This window comes from Mizuhopecten yessoensis, unplaced genomic scaffold (genome assembly GCF_002113885.1).
Source record: "Mizuhopecten yessoensis strain PY_sf001 unplaced genomic scaffold, ASM211388v2 scaffold10331, whole genome shotgun sequence".
Taxonomy (NCBI): Eukaryota; Metazoa; Mollusca; class Bivalvia; order Pectinida; family Pectinidae; genus Mizuhopecten; species Mizuhopecten yessoensis.
Genome location: NW_018408493.1, coordinates 9,262 through 28,367, shown reverse-complemented (window position 1 = coordinate 28,367; position 19,106 = coordinate 9,262). Strand labels below are relative to the sequence as shown.

The 19,106-nt window shown below is 38.8% G+C and overlaps 1 protein-coding gene across 3 annotated transcripts in view; it reads right to left on the bottom strand.

Moving 5' to 3' along the window:
- Positions 1-965: 965 nt before the first annotated feature.
- The window catches only part of LOC110460193 (very long-chain acyl-CoA synthetase-like), a 26,908-nt gene continuing 8,767 nt past the window's right edge, over positions 966-19,106 (bottom strand). For all 3 annotated transcript variants that reach the window (XM_021512974.1, XM_021512977.1, XM_021512975.1), the window contains exons 2-11: positions 16,157-16,559; positions 13,838-13,948; positions 12,116-12,328; positions 9,996-10,151; positions 9,179-9,303; positions 8,520-8,711; positions 6,774-6,873; positions 5,975-6,173; positions 5,620-5,717; positions 966-3,111 (exon numbers count right to left, since the gene is read on the bottom strand). In XM_021512974.1, coding sequence (XP_021368649.1) covers positions 2,801-3,111; positions 5,620-5,717; positions 5,975-6,173; positions 6,774-6,873; positions 8,520-8,711; positions 9,179-9,303; positions 9,996-10,151; positions 12,116-12,328; positions 13,838-13,948; positions 16,157-16,526 — 1,875 coding nt within the window. In that variant the 5' untranslated portion in view covers positions 16,527-16,559 and the 3' untranslated portion in view covers positions 966-2,800. The remainder of the gene's footprint in view (positions 3,112-5,619; positions 5,718-5,974; positions 6,174-6,773; positions 6,874-8,519; positions 8,712-9,178; positions 9,304-9,995; positions 10,152-12,115; positions 12,329-13,837; positions 13,949-16,156; positions 16,560-19,106) is intronic.

Sequence of the window (19,106 nt, the reverse complement as noted above, 5' to 3'; positions counted from 1 at the left end):
TAAATGGTCATAAGGTGATCATGACTCGGGGTTCACTCAGTGGTTATAAGGTGATCATGACTCGGGGTTCACTCAATGGTTGTAAGAGGGCTTATGGTTCACTCAGTGGTTAAAAGGTGGCTCAAGGTTCACTCAGTGGTCATAAGGTGATCATGACTCAGGGTTCACTCAGTGGTTATAAGATGGCTTAGGGTTCACTCAGTGGTCATAAGGTGGCTCAAGGTTCACTCAGTGGTCATAAGTTGATCATGACTCAGGGTTCACTCAGTGGTTGTAAGATGGCTTAGGGTTCACTCAGTGGTTATAAGGTGATCATGACTCTGGATTCACTCAGTGGTTGTAAGATGGCTTAGGGTACACTCAGTGGTCATAAGGTGGCTCAAGGTTCACTCAGTGGTCATAAGGTGGCTCAAGGTTCACTCAGTGGTCATAAGGTGATCATGACTCAGGGTTCACTCAGTGGTTGTAAGATGGCTTAGGGTTCACTCAGTGGTTATAAGGTGATCATGACTCGGGGTTCACTCAGTGGTTGTAAGAGGGCTTAGGGTTCACTCGGTGGTTATAAGGTGGCTCAAGGTTCACTCAGTGGTCATAAAGTGATCATGACTCGGGGTTCACTCAGTGGTCGTAAGATGGCTCAGGGTTCACTCAGTGGTCGTAAGATGGTTTAGGGTTCACTCAGTGGTTATAAGGTGGCTCAAGGTTCACTCAGTGGTCATAAGGTGGCTCAAGGTTCACTCAGTGGTCATAAGATGACTCCTGGTTCACTCAGTGATCATTATAGGTGACTCAGGAGTCGTGCTGTCACAGGAGGTCAAAATAACACTCGGTTGTTCAGCTAATCTGATTGTATTCCAGCTGTATTATACTGATGAGGTGTACACAGTTAATCAGTTCTCTAGTTTATCAACAACTAAAGGTACATTCATTGTAATTGAGATTAAAACAATAACAAATACCACATACTTACTCAAACAATGTTTGAAAGATTTCTTTTATTTCATTTTCTTTTCATTATTTAAACATTTGTAAATCCTCAAATATGTAAATCAACTTTCAACAATGTTATTAACAATCAATCAGTATCAAAATATAATCTGCAAAGGTAAAACAAGCACCTTGTAACGTTCAATCAATTATAACGGGCATTGACCAATGATTTAAAATTCAACTTAATAATAATCATGATTTACGGACCAATAAACATTAACAGAAAATACAAAATCTACAACCATCATTATTGGCCTCCCTTTGACAGTTTCTACATGTACTTTAAAATAAATGACCCACTTGTATTAGCTCCATTTAGCAGATACTTGAACATCTTGGTTACATATAGAACCACTGGATTACACTTTCTTTAACTTTAACCCTTTCAATCCCATGTAACTTTAGTAGACTCTACCATGCATTGATCTGGATGAGTCCATTTTGGTCTAGAGTGGTGAAAGGGTCAACACTTATTTGCCTACTGGAAAACACGAATATTGTGAAAATAATGAGGTGAAAGCAACATGGCATGAACTACTCTGTGGGTGAGATCAATTGCACAATTGTTGTAAGCATGTTCCATATATATTGAAGCTTATTCTTGTTTCATTTTCTTTTATCATAGACATGTGTTTCTTCCAATACTTTGGTTTCCACTTCTGAGCTTTTATTGACCTAACAAGGGTTATAATTCAAGTAGACGAAACCTTTTCCAAACATTTTCGTATGCCAGGAACACTTTTCTTTATGGAGTCAACTTAAATTGACACCAAAAATGCACCCCAGGCTTTACATAATGATGACTTCACAACCAGAGATTTCGCCTAGAAGAATTTTATAAATATGCTCTGCCATGCACTCATTGCTGAATCACATGAATAAAATTAAAACACTGCTTCAGCAGCATCCAATCAGAATGTCTTTATCTAACGTCCACTACCGAAAAATAATCTTGTTCGACCATTCCTAACTGACCATAGAACATTAATGACAGTATTTATAAAACTATCGGTCAAATATTTTTAAACACAAAATATAACTTTTAAATAAATAAACATGCAAGTTTTCCTATTTTACACATATACATACAGGAATGTCCACATTATATTTGTTTTCTTGAGACTTACAAAATACGGCTCGGTATGACAAGCAAATAATACAACCTGGTGTGGACATTGACGCATGTTTGACTTAAGCTTAACCCTTTTACCCCTATGTAACTTAAGTAGACTCTACCATACATTGATCTGGATGAGTCCATTACGGTCTACAGTGGTGAAAGGGTTTAAGTAACTGTATAGATACTGTTTATTTTGGGGCAGCCCCCTGCCGGGATCAGAGCATTATTTTTCTACATATAATTTGATGTCGAAAATAAATACATTATATAAAATGCAAAACAAACAAACAATTTCAGCACCGAATAATATTTATATAATAACTGGTTATCAATAATTTATTGCTTCTAGCAACTCTTGAGTAAGAAATATTTATTTTGATTCAGGTAATACCTGTTTATCACTGAATGTTAATTACATGTTTTCTAATAAATAACCTTCTCTAAATCAGCCACTTTGGGAAAGGAAAACTACAACGGAATGTGTTGTTTTCTTGAATAATTTAAATTATCTTATGCTTATGCTTTATGCTTGAAAACATCATGCAACCTTACTGCCCACAAATTGTCAAAAAATGACAATTTCAAACTTTCACAACAGGGTTGAAATTAACCCTCATATGATATACAAAGCTCCATAGTTTCCTCAAAACAAGACGGATAACGCACATTACGCTAGCATAACAAAGGCATTCATAACTTTGACTGAAGAACCTGGGAAAACGTATCCAAAGTCAGTGGTACATACGTCTTCTTATCCACACTGATGCTGTATAAGGGATCGGTCACCTTTGAAGGGTCAAACCCTTCCTTGACCACCTCTACCTTACGTTGCTTGAATGTAACTGTCAAGGACATCTCTTTGAGGAAGCGGAGAAAGAGTGGCCGGGCATAACCCGGCAGGTTCCGTTGACAATGTTCATAGATCTTCGGGAGCATATCGTCACTGAATTTCAAACCGTCTTTCAATAAAATCCCTGCCATACCTGCTCTGCCATCTTTACCTATAATTATCAAAGAATAATAAATAAAATTATCAAAGAATAATAAATATGTTAAGTTCATTTAAGTTTAATGAAAAATATTACAAAACACTATTCATTAAAAGAATTTTTTTATGAGTGGTCATCACAGGTAATCCTCTCATTCTGGGCTATATGCACCTCAGTGGTCATTACAGGTACCCTCACTCATTCTGTGCTACACCCAAGTCGTCATCACAGGTATAACCCTCATTCTGGGCTACACCCTAAAGGTCAACACAGGTAACCCCCTCATTCTGGGCTACACGCCAGTGGTCAACACAGGTAACCCCCTCATTCTGGGCTACACCCAAGTGGATTACACTGGTACCTTTATTCAGTCTGGGCTACACCCCAGTGGTCATCACAGGTAACCCCCTCATTCTGGGCTACCCCCCAGTGGTCAACACAGGTAACCTACTCATTCTGGGCTACACCCAAGTGGATTACACTGGTACCTTTATTCATTCTGGGCTACACCCCAATGGTCATCACAGGTAACCCCCTCATTCTGGGCTACCCCCCAGTGGTCAACACAGGTAACCTACTCATTCTGGGCTACACCCAAGTGGATTACACTGGTCCCTTTATTCATTCTGGGCTACACCCCAGTGGTCATCACAGGTAACCCCCTCATTCTGGGCTACACCCCAGTGGATTACACTGGTATCCTCACTCATTCTGGGCTACACCCAAGTCGTCATCACAGGTGTAACCCTCATTCTGGGCTACACCCTAAAGGTCAACACAGGTAACCCCCTCATTCTGGCCTACACCCAAGTGGATTACACTGGTACCTTTATTCAGTCTGGGCTACACCCCAGTGGTCATCACAGGTAACCCCCTCATTCTGGGCTACACCCCAGTGGTTAACACTGGTACCCTCACTCATTCTGGGCTACACCCAAGTCGTCATTACAGGTGTAACCCTCATTCTGGGCTACACCCTAAAGGTCAACACAGGTAACCCCCTCATTCTGGGCTACACGCCAGTGGTCAACACAGGTAACCCCCTCATTCTGGGCTACACCCAAGTGGATTACACTGGTCCCTTTATTCATTCTGGGCTACACCCCAGTGGTCAGCACAGGTAACCTCCTCATTCTGGGCTACACTCCAGGGGCTAACACTGGTACCCTCACTCATTCTGGGCTACACCCAAGTCGTCATCACAGGTATAACCCTCATTCCGGGCGACACCCTAAAGGTCAACACAGGTAACCCCCTCATTCTGGCCTACACCCAAGTGGATTACACTGGTACCTTTATTCAGTCTGGGCTACACCCCAGTGGTCATCACAGGTAACCCCCTCATTCTGGGCTACACCCCAGTGGATTACACTGGTACCCTCACTCATTCTGGGCTACACCCAAGTGGATTACACTGGTACCTTTATTCATTCTGGGCTACACCCCAGTGGTCATCACAGGTAACCTCCTCATTCTGGGCTACACTCCAGTGGTTAACACTGGTACCCTCACTCATTCTGGGCTACACCCAAGTGGATTACACTGGTACCTTTATTCATTCTGGGCTACACCCCAATGGTCATCACAGGTAACCTCCTCATTCTGGGCTACACCCCAGTGGTCAACACAGGTAACCCCCTCTTTCTGGGCTACACCCAAGTGGATTACACTGGTACCCTTATTCATTCTGGGCTACACCCCAGTGGATTACACTGGTACCCTCACTCATTCTGGGCTACAACCCAGTTGATTACACTGGTACCCTCACTCATTCTGGGCTACATCCCAGTGGTTAACACTGGTACCCTCACTCATTCTGGGCTACACCTAGTGGTTATGACAGGTTATCCCCTCATTCTGGGCTACACCCTAGTGGTTATGACAGGTTATCCCCTCATTCTGGGCTACACCCCATAGTTTAACACAGGTAATCCCCTCATTCTGGGCTACACCCCAGTGGATAACACTGGTACCCTCACTCATTCTGGGCTACACCCCATTGGATAACACTGGTACCCTCACTCATTCTGGGCTACACCCTGGTTGATAACACAGGTACGTACCCTCACTCATTCTGGGCTACACCCTAGTGGTTATGACAGGTCATCCCCTCATTCTGGGCTAAACCCCAGTGGTTAACACAGGTACCCCCTCATTCTGGGCTTAACCCTAAGTGTTTATCACAGGTAAACCTTCTTGTTCAGGGCCAGGACTAGTGTTAATCACAGGTAACCCCCTTTCCCACGCCTCAGGGCTAGGCCCCCAGTGGTTATCATAAGTAAACCCCCTCATTCAGGCTTAGGCCCCCAGTGAATCCCTTCATTTAGGACTAGGCCCCTAGTGGTTGTCCGAGGTACACTCCCTCATTTAGGTATAGGTCTGCAGTGGTTATCACAGGAAACTAGGGTATCTAGTTTAGTACTATAGGCTTGTAGGCTTATTACTCATCCCAGGTTAATCCACCACCTTCCTGTAGGCCACCAGGTTCATCACAGGTAGAGAAGTGTAGAGCTGATTTACCTGGAATGTGTACTCCATAAACATTAGCATCCTGTATAAAGTCCAGTCCCGTCAACACATTGGCTACCTCATTGGTGGAAACATTCTCTCCCTTCCACCTGTCCAGTATAAAAACATAATCAAGGATCTGTGATATGTGCATATGAGAATAAAGCCATTCTACCAGAAATGGAGGAATAATACTAATTATGTATAAAATGATTTTACTATGTAATAGTCCACCTAAAACCCTGAGAACAACTTAAGGGTTTTCCTAAGGCTGGTCCCGCAATCAAGTTTGATTCTATGTATGACCTACTTTATCTCTTATTTTCAAAATAACACTTGATATAACCTTTTAATGACCTGGACCTACCTGAATGTGTCCCCCACACGGTCCTTAAAGTAAACAAAATGGTCACTATCCTTGTACAGTAAATCTCCAAAAGTGAAGAAAGCATCTCCTTTCTTAAAAACATTGCGTAGAGTTTTCTTCTCGTTCACTGCTTTGCCGCCCTTGTAGAAACCTTGCGCATAAATCATAGGAATTGACCCTATCAGGATCCCTGCCTCACCTATACATTTGAATAAAAGACTGGTTAGAATATCTCCAAATGAAGGTCGCTTATACAAAATGGTGCGACATCTGCAGGATTATCTCCCCTTACTCCCCTTTAGTAGATTATATTTGGCATTTCTTATTGGAAAATAATTATCTGAAATTGATTACCCTACAGCTTCACCTTTATCCAAAAATCTCTAATGGTTAGTAGATTATATTTTGCATTTCTTATAGGAAAATAATTATCTGAAATTGATTACCCTACAGCTTCACCTTTATCCAAAAATCTCTAATGGTTTATTGGAAACAAAAACTTGCATCATATACAATATTATGACTATGATTAGTCGCAAAATTACCTCCCTTTATACATTTTTTTCTTGCAGATTCTATTTTCAGAAGAATTAATGCAATGTGGATACCGATATGACAATCACTAGAAGCGCATTTCTGACCTTTCCAAATATTTCTAGTGACTTTCATGGTGAAGTGCTTCAAAATTCTACAACAATTGAAAAATAAGTAAAGTTGCCAAACACAATTGGACACTCCCTTTAATTATTACCTGAACATAACACGGACTCTACATAGAATTCTGATAATTATTACATACCAATTTTGCACTCCTCACAAAAGCCTTGTTTGTTTCTATAGGGCTCTTCTATTTCAGGATCGTACTTGACAATGTACGCTGGGGTAGGTGTGAGTTTGTTCTGGAAAAAATATAGACCAGAGATTAAGTATGACTGTAGAACTGTCAGTCAAATATCTATTGGTTGGATTCCACCATTACCAGTCCAGTCTAATATAAATCCAAATTTATTCTAATCTTATGTAAGTCGAGATTTATCCTAATCTTATATAAGTCCAGATTTATTCTAATCTTATGTACGTCCAGATTGATCCAAATCTAATATCAGTCCAGATTTGTTCTAACCTAATATCAGTCTAGGTTTATTCTAATCTAATATCCGTCCAGATTTGTTCTAACCTAATATCAGTCTAGGTTTATTCTAATCTAATATCCGTCCAGATTTATTTTAATCTTATGCAAGTCCAGATTTATACTAATCTAGTATCAGTCCAGATTTATTCTAATCTTTTATAAGTCAAGATTTATTGTAATCTAACATCAGTCCAGTTTAGATTCAGCCCAGTGACAGTTTATTCCACTCTTTGTAAAATGCCAATCCAAATTCCCTAACTGTACATTCAGCAGCCCTGTATGTAAAATCCTGGGGCAATATTCTAGTAAGGTAAAGAGTAACACTGCATCAGTTATTAAAGTCATGATCACCAAAAAGAGTTCCACTAAAACAATATTTCCCTTCTATACAGAAAAAGAAGCGACCAAAAAGGAGTTTTTCTCTGTAAGAACTTCCCTGGTCAAGTTTCTAAAAAGCTTAGCAGCCCATGAATTAAACACTCATTTTGATGCCATTAATTTTTAATTCCAAAATGGCTACATTGGTCAAGTGTTGGCTATGAAACATAAAGATCCTTGGTTCGATCCCCGCAAACTGATGTTGATTTCCTTCCCCCCCCCCCCCCCCCCCCCCACCTTGATTTTCAAACATTCATTTTTCGAACAACTATGATTCAGTAAGAACCATCACTACTTTTGAAAAGGACTTAAACTAGTATTTCACAACAGTGAAAATAGTTAAAATATAGTTTGACTTGTTGCTTGTTGAACCTGAAGAGTGACTTCTAACAGACTGTTACTTATAACTCATTCACCCCTGAAGACACATTTGAACTCTTCCAATTCAAAGGTTGGAATAGTTCATTATGAAATGACTATGTATGGTTTGGGCCTTTTTTGGTCCCCAAATCAATCAAAATTAAAAATCTGCAATAAAACTTTCAAACGAATGTTTCTTTAATTTTGAATACTTCCCCAGTATTATTATGTAAACATTTATTAGTGTTTTCAATTTTGGCTGCCATGGTAACCAGGTCATATTTGCAGAAATCATTGAAATTTGATTATTCAGTCAATTTTCATTGAATATTCAAAGTTTTCTAATTTATGCAAATTTGAACTTGTTACCATGGCAACAATAATTAGAAATATAAACAAATATTTTCATAACAGTATTTGGGAAGTATTCAAAATGAAAGAAACAGTCATTTCAAAGTTCATTTAAAGGTTTTGAATTTTGATGCATTTGGGGGCCAAAACAGGCCCAAACCATACATAATCCTTTCAGGGGTGAATGAGTTAAACAGATACATGTTTCACACAAGCGAATTACACAAAATGTGAAAAAATAAGAGATTAAAACTTATTCTGCAGAAGTATTTTCGGCACAATAATATGCTGGTTTTTTTTGTGTGAAAATTAAATAACATATACCAAGAAAGGAGACATTCTTCCGACAGCTCCGACCCTGCCATTGACGTTAACCATAGCAGTTGTTCCTTCTGTAGCTCCGAAGAATTCCATAATTTTTGGTATCTTGAAACGTTTCTGGAATTCGACCCAGATATCCTTCCTCAAACCGTTGCCGATCATTACTCGAATGTTGTGTACGCCCTCCTCTGGATCCTAAACAGGACCAAATATTAGAAAGTACAAAGTTTGTATGGTGTTATAGCAAACATTTTTAAGGATTCTGTACCCCTGCTAAAAACTGTAACTATGTGCTGGAAACTGATTTTCCCGGCAAGACTATAGCTTTTAAAAATCATTTCCGAAAAGGAAACCATTCCTTGCAGGACTTTCATGAAAATGTAATATAGATGGGAAAAAAAACCCACCAACAATAGTATTCTGAGGGCAAAATTCACTCACTTAACTTCGGTATCAGGGACATATATTGTGGGCATAAGACCTCATTTCAGTTAGCGGCAGTCATATCTCATGATACGAGGTACATGTCGGATGACAAAGCATATGAGATCTGCCCGGAAAAAAGACAGATGAAAATGGTTTGGTAAAGCACCTAATTTCAGTATTCCCTTTTTCTATACTGCAGATGCGGAACTAAAAACGTCAATTCTTTATCTACTAACCTCAGGTTGTGCCAGCAGGTATCTACAGAGTTCCCCAATGTACTGGGCAATGGTCACTCCATGTTGCCTACAGTCTGACCAGTAGTGGGAGGCAGAAAACTTTCGACGCAGTAACATGGTTGCACCTGAGAATCATAAATATAAGGTTTAGCTCAACAGTGACAAAATGACATGAGGTCTCAACCATATATACAATTGTTAGGAATATGGTCTTAACTAAATAATAATAAAAAAAAATATCCCTACATATCCCTCACCTCTAGATCTATGACCAAACAGATCTAGAGTTTATGGATTTCCTCTATGAAGACTCGTCAGTATAATATTACAACATTCAAGAGAGTCCTTGCTGTTCCCTATGTAGCCCCATCAGTGTGTAAAGACATTTCAGTCCTGGAGTGTCACAGTTTTCCCTATAGAGCCACATCACTATACATTATTCTAGAGTGCCTCAGTTACTCCTATACAGCCCCTACAGCATAAACATCGTTCAGATCCTGAAGTGTCACAGCTACCCCTATGGAGCCCCATTATTATACACCAATTTAGAATTACACAGTTACTCCTATATAGCCAGCCCCCTACAGTATAAACAAAGTTCAGATCTCGCAATGTTAGAGTTGGCCCTTTGGAGTCAAATCAGTATACTCCAATCTAGAACACCATGGTTACCTGTACATAGCCTCGTTAGTTTCGACATGCCACCATTACCCTATGCATGAAGTCTCATCAATGGCAACATTGTTCAAATTGTGAATGTGGCTATTTTCCCTATGAAGCCCCGACTGTGTAACCAAGTTTCCCTGCAAACCCTCACCTGTATTCATCACACAGAAGAGAGCGAGGACTGCAGCACTGTGGTAGAGGGGCGTGGTGGTGTAAATTACATCTCCTTTCTTCATTCCCGAGAACAGACAAAATTTAGAGAATCCAACACCCTTGGCAATGTTTACAATGGCTGGCTTTGGTAGTCCTAAAAAATAATAACCACGACTCAAATAGATAGATGATATCTAACTCAATCACCCCTGAACAACAAGTTCATTATGAAATTTCAGGGGGGAATGTGTTAAATAATCAATAAATCACCAAAAAATTGAAGATAGAAATGCGCATTTATGATGGTATGCAACACAGTTCCATGAAAACATATTCCACTATGCACATTTCATAAATATTTAAATATGCCTTTTAATGCTTATATTTAACAGTTAGAGTATGGGTATGAGGGATATAGCAAGTTTATGATCTCCCCGAGGCCAGGTCTATTTCCCGAGGCAAAGCCGAGGGAAACATTTCTGGACGAAGAGGATCATAAACTTGCTATATACCGAAATACCCATACTTCAACTGTTTTATTATACCGATACAAACACTCCCTCACAATATTCTAAATATTATTAGACAACAAATTGCCGACGTAATTTGATTGCGCTGATTGGTCAATATTCGGTCAGGCCCCGCCCACGACGTCACTCAATTTCCCGCATTTTCCGAGTGAAATAGTTTCAAAACTATTGCACCCCTCCAGACGAACTATTTCCCTGGTATGCAGTTAGATGGGAAATAGCTTGTTTATGTGGTTACTCTTGTATAGTGTAAAATAAGTAGAGGTATAATAATTACATTTAATACAGCAAATAAAATATTTGTTTATCTGTCTTTATGGTGTCATTCAGTTCAAATTACATTTTAAACAAACTGTTTTACCAAATGAAAAATCAGAACATCCATTATTGCTGGAACAAGATTGTAATTTCTATGGTTTCTCTAGATTTGTCAGTCGGCAAACATCAATCAGACACCATTTGAGAATTTCCGTCATAATTTAAATTTGATGCCCTGTCATGATTGGTCATGATTGGTCTCTGTTCACTCAAAAACGTAATCAACAAGAGAACCGCAGGGCGGAAAAATATACGCCTGTCGAATGCCATATAGTGTTACATACTTTCTTACATTCAAATAATATCTGCATCATTCTAAGAGTGGTTAGCTGTCATGCTATAAAAAAATGTAGGAGAAAATCTCCAGACAAAAAATCAAATACTGAAATGAACAAAGGGCATTAACTTTTGGAAAAATTGTCAGAAAAAAATCTCTTAAGGAGGACACAACTTGTTATCATGATTATTTTGCCAATTAAGTTTAAAAGAAATCCGTCAAAGAATTTAGGAGGTGATCTCCGGACAAAAAATCAAACTCTGAAATGAACAAAGGGCAATAACTTTTGCAAAAATTATCTAATCAAAATTCTATTATGAGATCGGTCAAAAAAATGTAGGAGAAGATTGCCAGACAAACAAAAGTTTACGCTGGACAGACGACGCCATACCATAATACTCCCGTCAAATTTGATGGGCGTATAAAAATCGGTTTATAAACTGAAACTATAAACTGATCGATGATCGATTGCATATTTAATATATAATTGTATGGGACTGATTACCCATATAGAGTGAGAACAACATTATCAACAGACATAGTTGATAAGTTACATTAGATTTCGTTCTTTTATAATGAATGGATTACACACAATTTTTATAAATCATATAGTAAAAATCATCAGAATATAAGACTCTAAATGCATACTTTATATAAGACTTTAATTTCGATGTTAACCGATCACACCAATTATGGAATTTCGTAATCGATAATCGGTATCGGAAAGGGCAACCCAATCAAATTTTCGATTATAATCGATCATCAGCCCATCACTAACTGATAAGACACCCTGTATAGACATATTTTCTCTCTTTGTTGCTGTCATGGGCCCACTTGTATAAAACATCTCAAAGTTAAGGAAAATCTCAAGCAATGTATTGTCTATGGGAAATCTTAGACTTGAGGAAATCTCAAGAGTTGAGATGTTTTATACAAGTGGGCCATGATTTGTCATAATAAGTGGGGGATATAATTACCGCAAAAGAAACTGACCTGTAGTACCCGATGTGTAGATGTAGATACACGGTGAGATAAGGGCGACAGTGTTTCTGATGCTGCTGCAAATTTCACTAGGTTGACTCGTTAACATTAGATCATCCATGGACTGATATCTGCTGCCGGCCTCTTCAGACGTTATACCCGACACGAAAATGGGAATGTCCAGGTCGCCCTTGATTTCATGTATGGCCTGGTGCAGTTCCTCACCTGTGAATGAAAAATAAACAGGGTCCAATATTAGTAACATCAGCTGTCAATCATTATTTGAGTACGTGTAATATTAAGTTGCTCAATAAAATTTGATAAACATTCACTTAAAGATTGCAAACAGGTACACATTCTTCATGATGTACATTAAAACCAATTGAGAAATAACTCCACGTTAATTTTGGTATTTCAAATCAATATTATCATATCTATTGTTTGTTATGAATGAGAAAGTCTTGGACAAAAACTATTCAATGGTTATTACAGATGTAAATATAGTAGAGGGGAGGGGGGAGGGCTAGAGACCTGTGACCCTGAAATCTTTCACCTGTGTTTTAGTCTTTTTTGGGGTCAACTATAAATTATTTTGCAACTATTTTAGAACATCTCCGCCCCCCCTCTCCCCGCCTCCCCTATATCATCAATTATTTTTTTCTTCCCTATTCCAGTATTCCTGCCTTTAAACACATATTAATATTCCCCCTACAACAAATTCATATCTGTAATAGCCCCTATCTGTACCTGTCAATCTTAAGTTCTAATCCCTTAAACAGTATCAGCTTAAAACTTTAAAGTTTGGAGTCCAAACCTAGCTAGATACATTTTGTAAGTACAATTAATGTAATGCAAATATGCATTAGCATTTGGATTTCCATCAGCATATTTTATTGGCTAAGAAAGGATATTACAAGAAGAAAAACCTAAAACAATATTTTTATGCATCTTATTCCCTCTTGATAAATGTATCACATGATTACTCAGACAGGTCAAATTTGTTGGACTGAAATCAGCCCATATATTGATATGGGGTTGCCTACCCTCAGCATGCAATATCATCCTCAGACAAGCCTTTGGGTTATATTACCTGCCCTGGTTAGACAAATCCTCAAATCACCCCAGTACGGGGTTATTAATTGTAAAATGAGGATGATGATACTTTCTCAGGCTCTAGGACGACTGAAAATATTATCCTTTCAAGTTTCTATCAGGAGTTGATAATAGCGATTGGCAATCAGTTTTAAATCATAAATCGATAATCGCTTTGTAAGAAGAAACAGTCAAGCAATAGTAAACTGATTGATGATGGATAAATTAGTTTATAATTTGATTGGACTGAATATCCAAATAAAGTGCCAACACTACTGTTGCATCAACAGACAAATGTTCAATATACATTAAGTTTCCCCTTTTTTATAATAAATGAATTACAAACAACTTTTGCACAGTTTTGATTCTATTTTTCTACATTACCATCAATTACATAATAAAATATTAAAATGAGTGACTTTCAATGCATACATTATATTGAATTGTAAACAATTGACACTTGAGTCCAGTAATGGACCAATCATATCGTATATGTCATTTGTAATCGATAATCGGATTTAGAAATGGCATAATAATTGGTTTTTCATTACAATCGATCATCAGCCCAATCTCCAGTTGACTATTTATTGAATCACTCTACACACATACATGATTTTTACATATCCTTGATGAGTTGATTACCTGACCCTACTAGGAGTATCCTAGCGTCACTGGTCGCGATGGAATGTAGAAGTGGTTTGGACCGTATGTTGCTGTTGAGGAAAGCCACGCCTAGGCCAAGTTTCAGGAGACCTAAAGATGAAATGAAGTCAAATTACTTAACTGGTCTTGCAAAATATGTCTGATTAATTGGCAAATTAATTACTTTTTTCTTATTAATGTCATAATGCAGACAATAGGGGTAAAATATCTTAAGACAAAACAGTTACCGGTAGTTGTAACTTCGTAATAATAATGATGTCACACTATTCAAGGTTATATGCATATATAAGGCTTTAATCCTTTCACCACTGTAGACCATCATGGACTCATTCAGATGAATGTAGGATAGAGTCTACTCAAGTTACCTAGGGGTGAAAGGGTTAACCTGGCTGACAACATGAGAATCTTTGTTTTTTCTTAATGTTTAGACTTGTTTGGCATTTAACAGAAAAATACTGCATTCTACATGTTGATGAAATATTTAAGAATTCCACCTTCAGGATTAAATCTGGAGTTAAAATCTCTCCACTCAGCCTCAAGCATAGCTCAAATTCATAGCCTCACAAGAAAATGTTCCTATCTTTGACACATAAACAAATGAGTTTCTTAATCAATGCAACAAACCAGTGTTATATACAATCGGATATATTTTCAAAATTTCAAATTAATAAGGCATCACAAGTGATACAAATCCCCTCGTATTCACACATTGTGACACATATGTGTAAGGCATCACAAGTGATACAAATCCCCTCGCATTCACACATTGTGACATACATGTAAGAGGAAATGAAGTCACTAGAGCAATGACAAAGTTTTTTTCTAAAAATAGTAACAGTGACCTTGACCTTTACATAGAAATTGAAAGGAGCAGTTGTTCAAGGCATTTCAAGAGGAAATTTTTTGGTCTGGATAATTATTGGGCCATACCAAACATGAGGAATGAAGTCAATAGAGCTATGACAAAGTTTTTTTTGTAAAAATAGTAAAAGTGACCATGACCTTCAACGCAGTAACCTAAAATGTAAAATTGTTCAAGATATTGTCATACTAAACACTGGTATCAAGTTTCATGAAATTTCGTTTAGGAATGAAGTCGATAGAGTGATGACAAAGTTTTCCTAAACATAGGACAAGAGGCCCAGAAGACCTGTATCGCTCACCTGGAAATGTTAGCAAAATTGAAGTAAAAATAGCTAGATGTTGCTGGTAGTGTACATGTATTACATGTTTAGTCAGGGGTTATTATATATTTATATGCAATTGGACAAAATCCTGTTATTCCAACAGGAAAATATTCCTCTATATCCCTTATTGCCCCCCCCCCCCCCCCCCCCCCCCCCCCCCCCCCCCCCCCNCAGACACACTGTTTATACAAAATTGGTTCCCCTCCAACCAAGGATACTTCATACCGAATTTGGACAAATTCATGTCATTCCTACAGAAGGAGAAGGATTTTTGAGAATTTGCTATGTTTTGACTATTGGGCCCCGCCCCACTGCCCCCAGGGGAGCCACATCCACCATTTATACAACAATGAGTCCCCTTGGCCCAAGGATGATCAAGACCAAATTGGGATGAAATCCCTTAATCCCTATGGTAGAAGAAGGATTTTAAAGGTTTGCCTCTATTTCCCCTATTGGGCCCCGCCCCTCTGCCCCAAGGGGGGCCACACCCACTGTTCATACATAATTGAGGCCCCTTTGCCTAAGAATGCTCCAGACCAAATTTGGTCAAAATCTACTTGGTCGTTCAGAACAAGTAGCGTTTTAATGGAAAAGTTGACGGACAGACAACGGAAGACGGACGCTGCAGTATGGCATAAACTCACCATGGTCCTTCGGAAAAGAAAAAAATACCTTGACCTTCAAAATAGAAACCCAAAATGCGGACTTGATCAATGTATTGTCATACTTAACAATTGTATGAAGTTTAATGAAATTCCGTTGAGGAATGAAGTCGCTACAACGATGACTTAGAGTGTAACATATGTACAGGCAGAATCCTATATCCCCTAGAACTTTCTTTGCAAGGGGATTACTAAAACTCCTTGGTTTGTTTTGGTAGACAAATCCAGTTTTTCATATGTGTGTAAATGAAGGGAAAATACCCCCCCCCCCCCCCCCCCCCCCCCCCCTAAAGGGTTAAAAATTGAAGTAACCCGAAAGTACTTGTAATCCACAAATATATGTCCAGCCTAGATGGAAATCGAATCAAGACCAATGCATCATGTTGTCACAATCCTTTCGATACACAGAGCTATTTTTATGAGAGAAAAGAGAAAAAGTAATCTCTTACCAAGAAACGTCCATATGAAGGCAGGTTCGTTCTCATAAAAGATAGCTACGGTGGAGCCCTGTGGAAGGCCCCAGTTCATGGCAATGTTAGCAACTTTACAAGCTTGATTATTCATCAATTCAAATGTGTAAGCGCGGTTCTCGAAGATCAACATGACATCACGTGGATGGTTCGCAGCTTGTTCCTCAAACATATCAATAGCAAATCGCCTTTTCGCCACGTCAATGGCTATTTCATCCATGGCCTTCTTGCCAGCCTTCATCATTTCCAAGTCATAGCCAATCCATGGAAACATTGTCCGCCATGCCAGAATGCCAGCACCAGCAGCGCCCCCTAGGCCCATCAAAACTTTTTCTTTTGCTGATGGCATGATTCCGGAGAAGACTAATAAAGCGCCTTAATTCTGTAAGTAAAACAAATTAATTGAAATATATGCTATAAAATGAAAAAACATCACATTTTACGTTCCCGTGAAAAATGTTGAGGTTACATGATTTTTTTTAGTCTTTAACCCTTTCACCCCTAGGTAACTTTAGTGGACTCTTCCATGAATTTATTGGGATGAGTCCATTATAGTCTACAGTGGTCAAAGGGTTAATGGATTAACAATGATGAACATTAAATTATTTTTTACAAAAAATATATTACCAAAGATGACCAAGGGGTGGAGGGGGTGAGGGGTTTGAAGCAGAAGATAGGATACTGTGCTTAAAAGTTGGGTTCGAAAAAGCAAATTATACCAATGTTTAAGGGTTCAAACCTCGGTCTAGCCGTGCAAGATTTCACAATTCAATCAGTGAACATATATGCATGAAGGTAGTTTGGAAGTTTCATGTTAGAATCGCAGTAAGTGATCCTGTTGCTGGATTACTTTCCTATTCTGTCACAAAAATCACAGTATAGGATAAAATGTCACTTTAAAAGCGATTGGAACCTTACAAATGTATTTCAATTTAATTGATTCGATACATTCTAACAGTTTCGGGGTCTGAGGTTCGAATCCCTGAGTAATTAACAAAAAGTGTCTATATTTGTTTCATGACTGAAAACTTCAACCAATTCAAGCAAGTAAGAAACGAGGCAACAGCAGACATAAGGTGATCAAACTATGTACACAGACACAAACTGGCTGGGATGAGAATAAAACCAATCCAAAGAAACTCTGGAAGCGCGTGAAATCAAAAAGGAAAACAAAATCAACCATAAACAGGCTTGAAAAAACTAATGGAGAACACACACAAGAAGCTGCAGACACATTGAACAATTATTTTTCCTCAGTTTTTGTTGAACACGTGACGGGAGAACTCCCAAATATTACTATGAAAACACCAAACACACCACTGAACAGGATTGAAATAACTGAAACAAAAAGCAATTCAAAAGGTCAATCCCAACAAAAGCCCTGGGCCCGACGGTCTACATCCAAAACTATACCCCGAGGCAGTATCAGAAATGAAGAAACCATTATCACAACTGTTTCAAAAATCACCCCAAAAAGGAAAATTACCTAATGCCTGGAAGAAGGCCAATGTAACACCTATCCATAAAAGTGGCTCAAAAAAGAAACCCAACAACTATCGTCCAATTAGTCTAACTGCGGTGGCCAGCAAAATTCTACAATGAATCATCAGGGATATACTACTCGAACACATGGAAACAAACATCTTCCTTACAAAGTGCCAACATGGTTTTAGATCGGGTAGATCATGTACGTACAACCCAACTATTAGAATCTTTGGAAGATTGGATGGAAGGACTGGACAAAGGGGAGACAACTGATGTAGTGTACCTAGATTACAGCAAAACCTTTGACAAAGTGTCTCATAGAAGGCTAATACATAAACTTACAAGTTTAAGGCAAAACCCTTAAATGGATCGAGGTTTTTTGAAGAACCTTAAACAAAAAGTAGTAGTGAATGGTTCAGAGTCAAGTTCAATCAACGTCACGAGCATGGGTCCCCCAGGGGAGCGTGTTAGGACCAATTATCTTCCTAATATACATCAACCACTTCCCAGACAACATTTCCAGAACTACAAATCTTTTCACAGATGATTCAAAAATCTACAAAACTATTAACAGCAGAGAGGATACAGATCATCTCCAGTCAGACCTTAACTCAGTCTGATTGGACTGCCACATGGCTTAGGAAACTCAACGTGGAAAAAAGCAAACACCTCAATATTGGACAGGCCAGGATGGTCAGTTGCATAATATACGTACAGTAGACAGTGAAAAAAAACTCAGAGTTATTGTTGACAGCAAGGCAAAATTTGAAAATCACATATCAACTTCTGAAGCAAAAGCCAACAGGAACCTATAGGTCTCATCTTTAGAACTTTCAAATTTATGGACAAAAATGTTTCTAACACTGTACAAATCTCTAGTCCACCCAGTGTTGTTTGGTCACCATACTTGCAAAGAGACATCAAACTACTGGAAAATTTACAAAGGAGGGCAACTCGTTTAGTTCCCAGTCTAGCAAAAAAAACTCTACTCAGAGAGACTTTGCCTTCTAGGATTACCTACTTTGGAGTACAGAAGACACCGAGCTGACCTGATCCAAACATACACGATCCTAGAGGGAACAGACATTGTAGATCACAGCAAAATGTTCACTAAAACCCAGGAATCCAGAACAAGAGGGAACAGAAAAAGCTATTTTAAAAAGAGAACCAGCAGACAAATAAGCAGTAACAGCTACAGCAACAGGGTTGTGGAGTCCTGCAGGGGTGTAACAAACGGGTTTTCAATGTGTAAGCCCAATGATGAAATGTGCTGCCGAAGGCAACACACCGAAGCGCGTAGCGCGAGGAGGGGGAGGGTATGGGAGGCAGGCGCGTAGCTGTGCTTTTTCGATATGCATGCAGAAAGTCGCACCGAAGGTGCGAATGCGAGCGCCGAAGGCGCGAATCCATTCTAGGGGGGTACGGGGGCATGCCCTACCGGCTT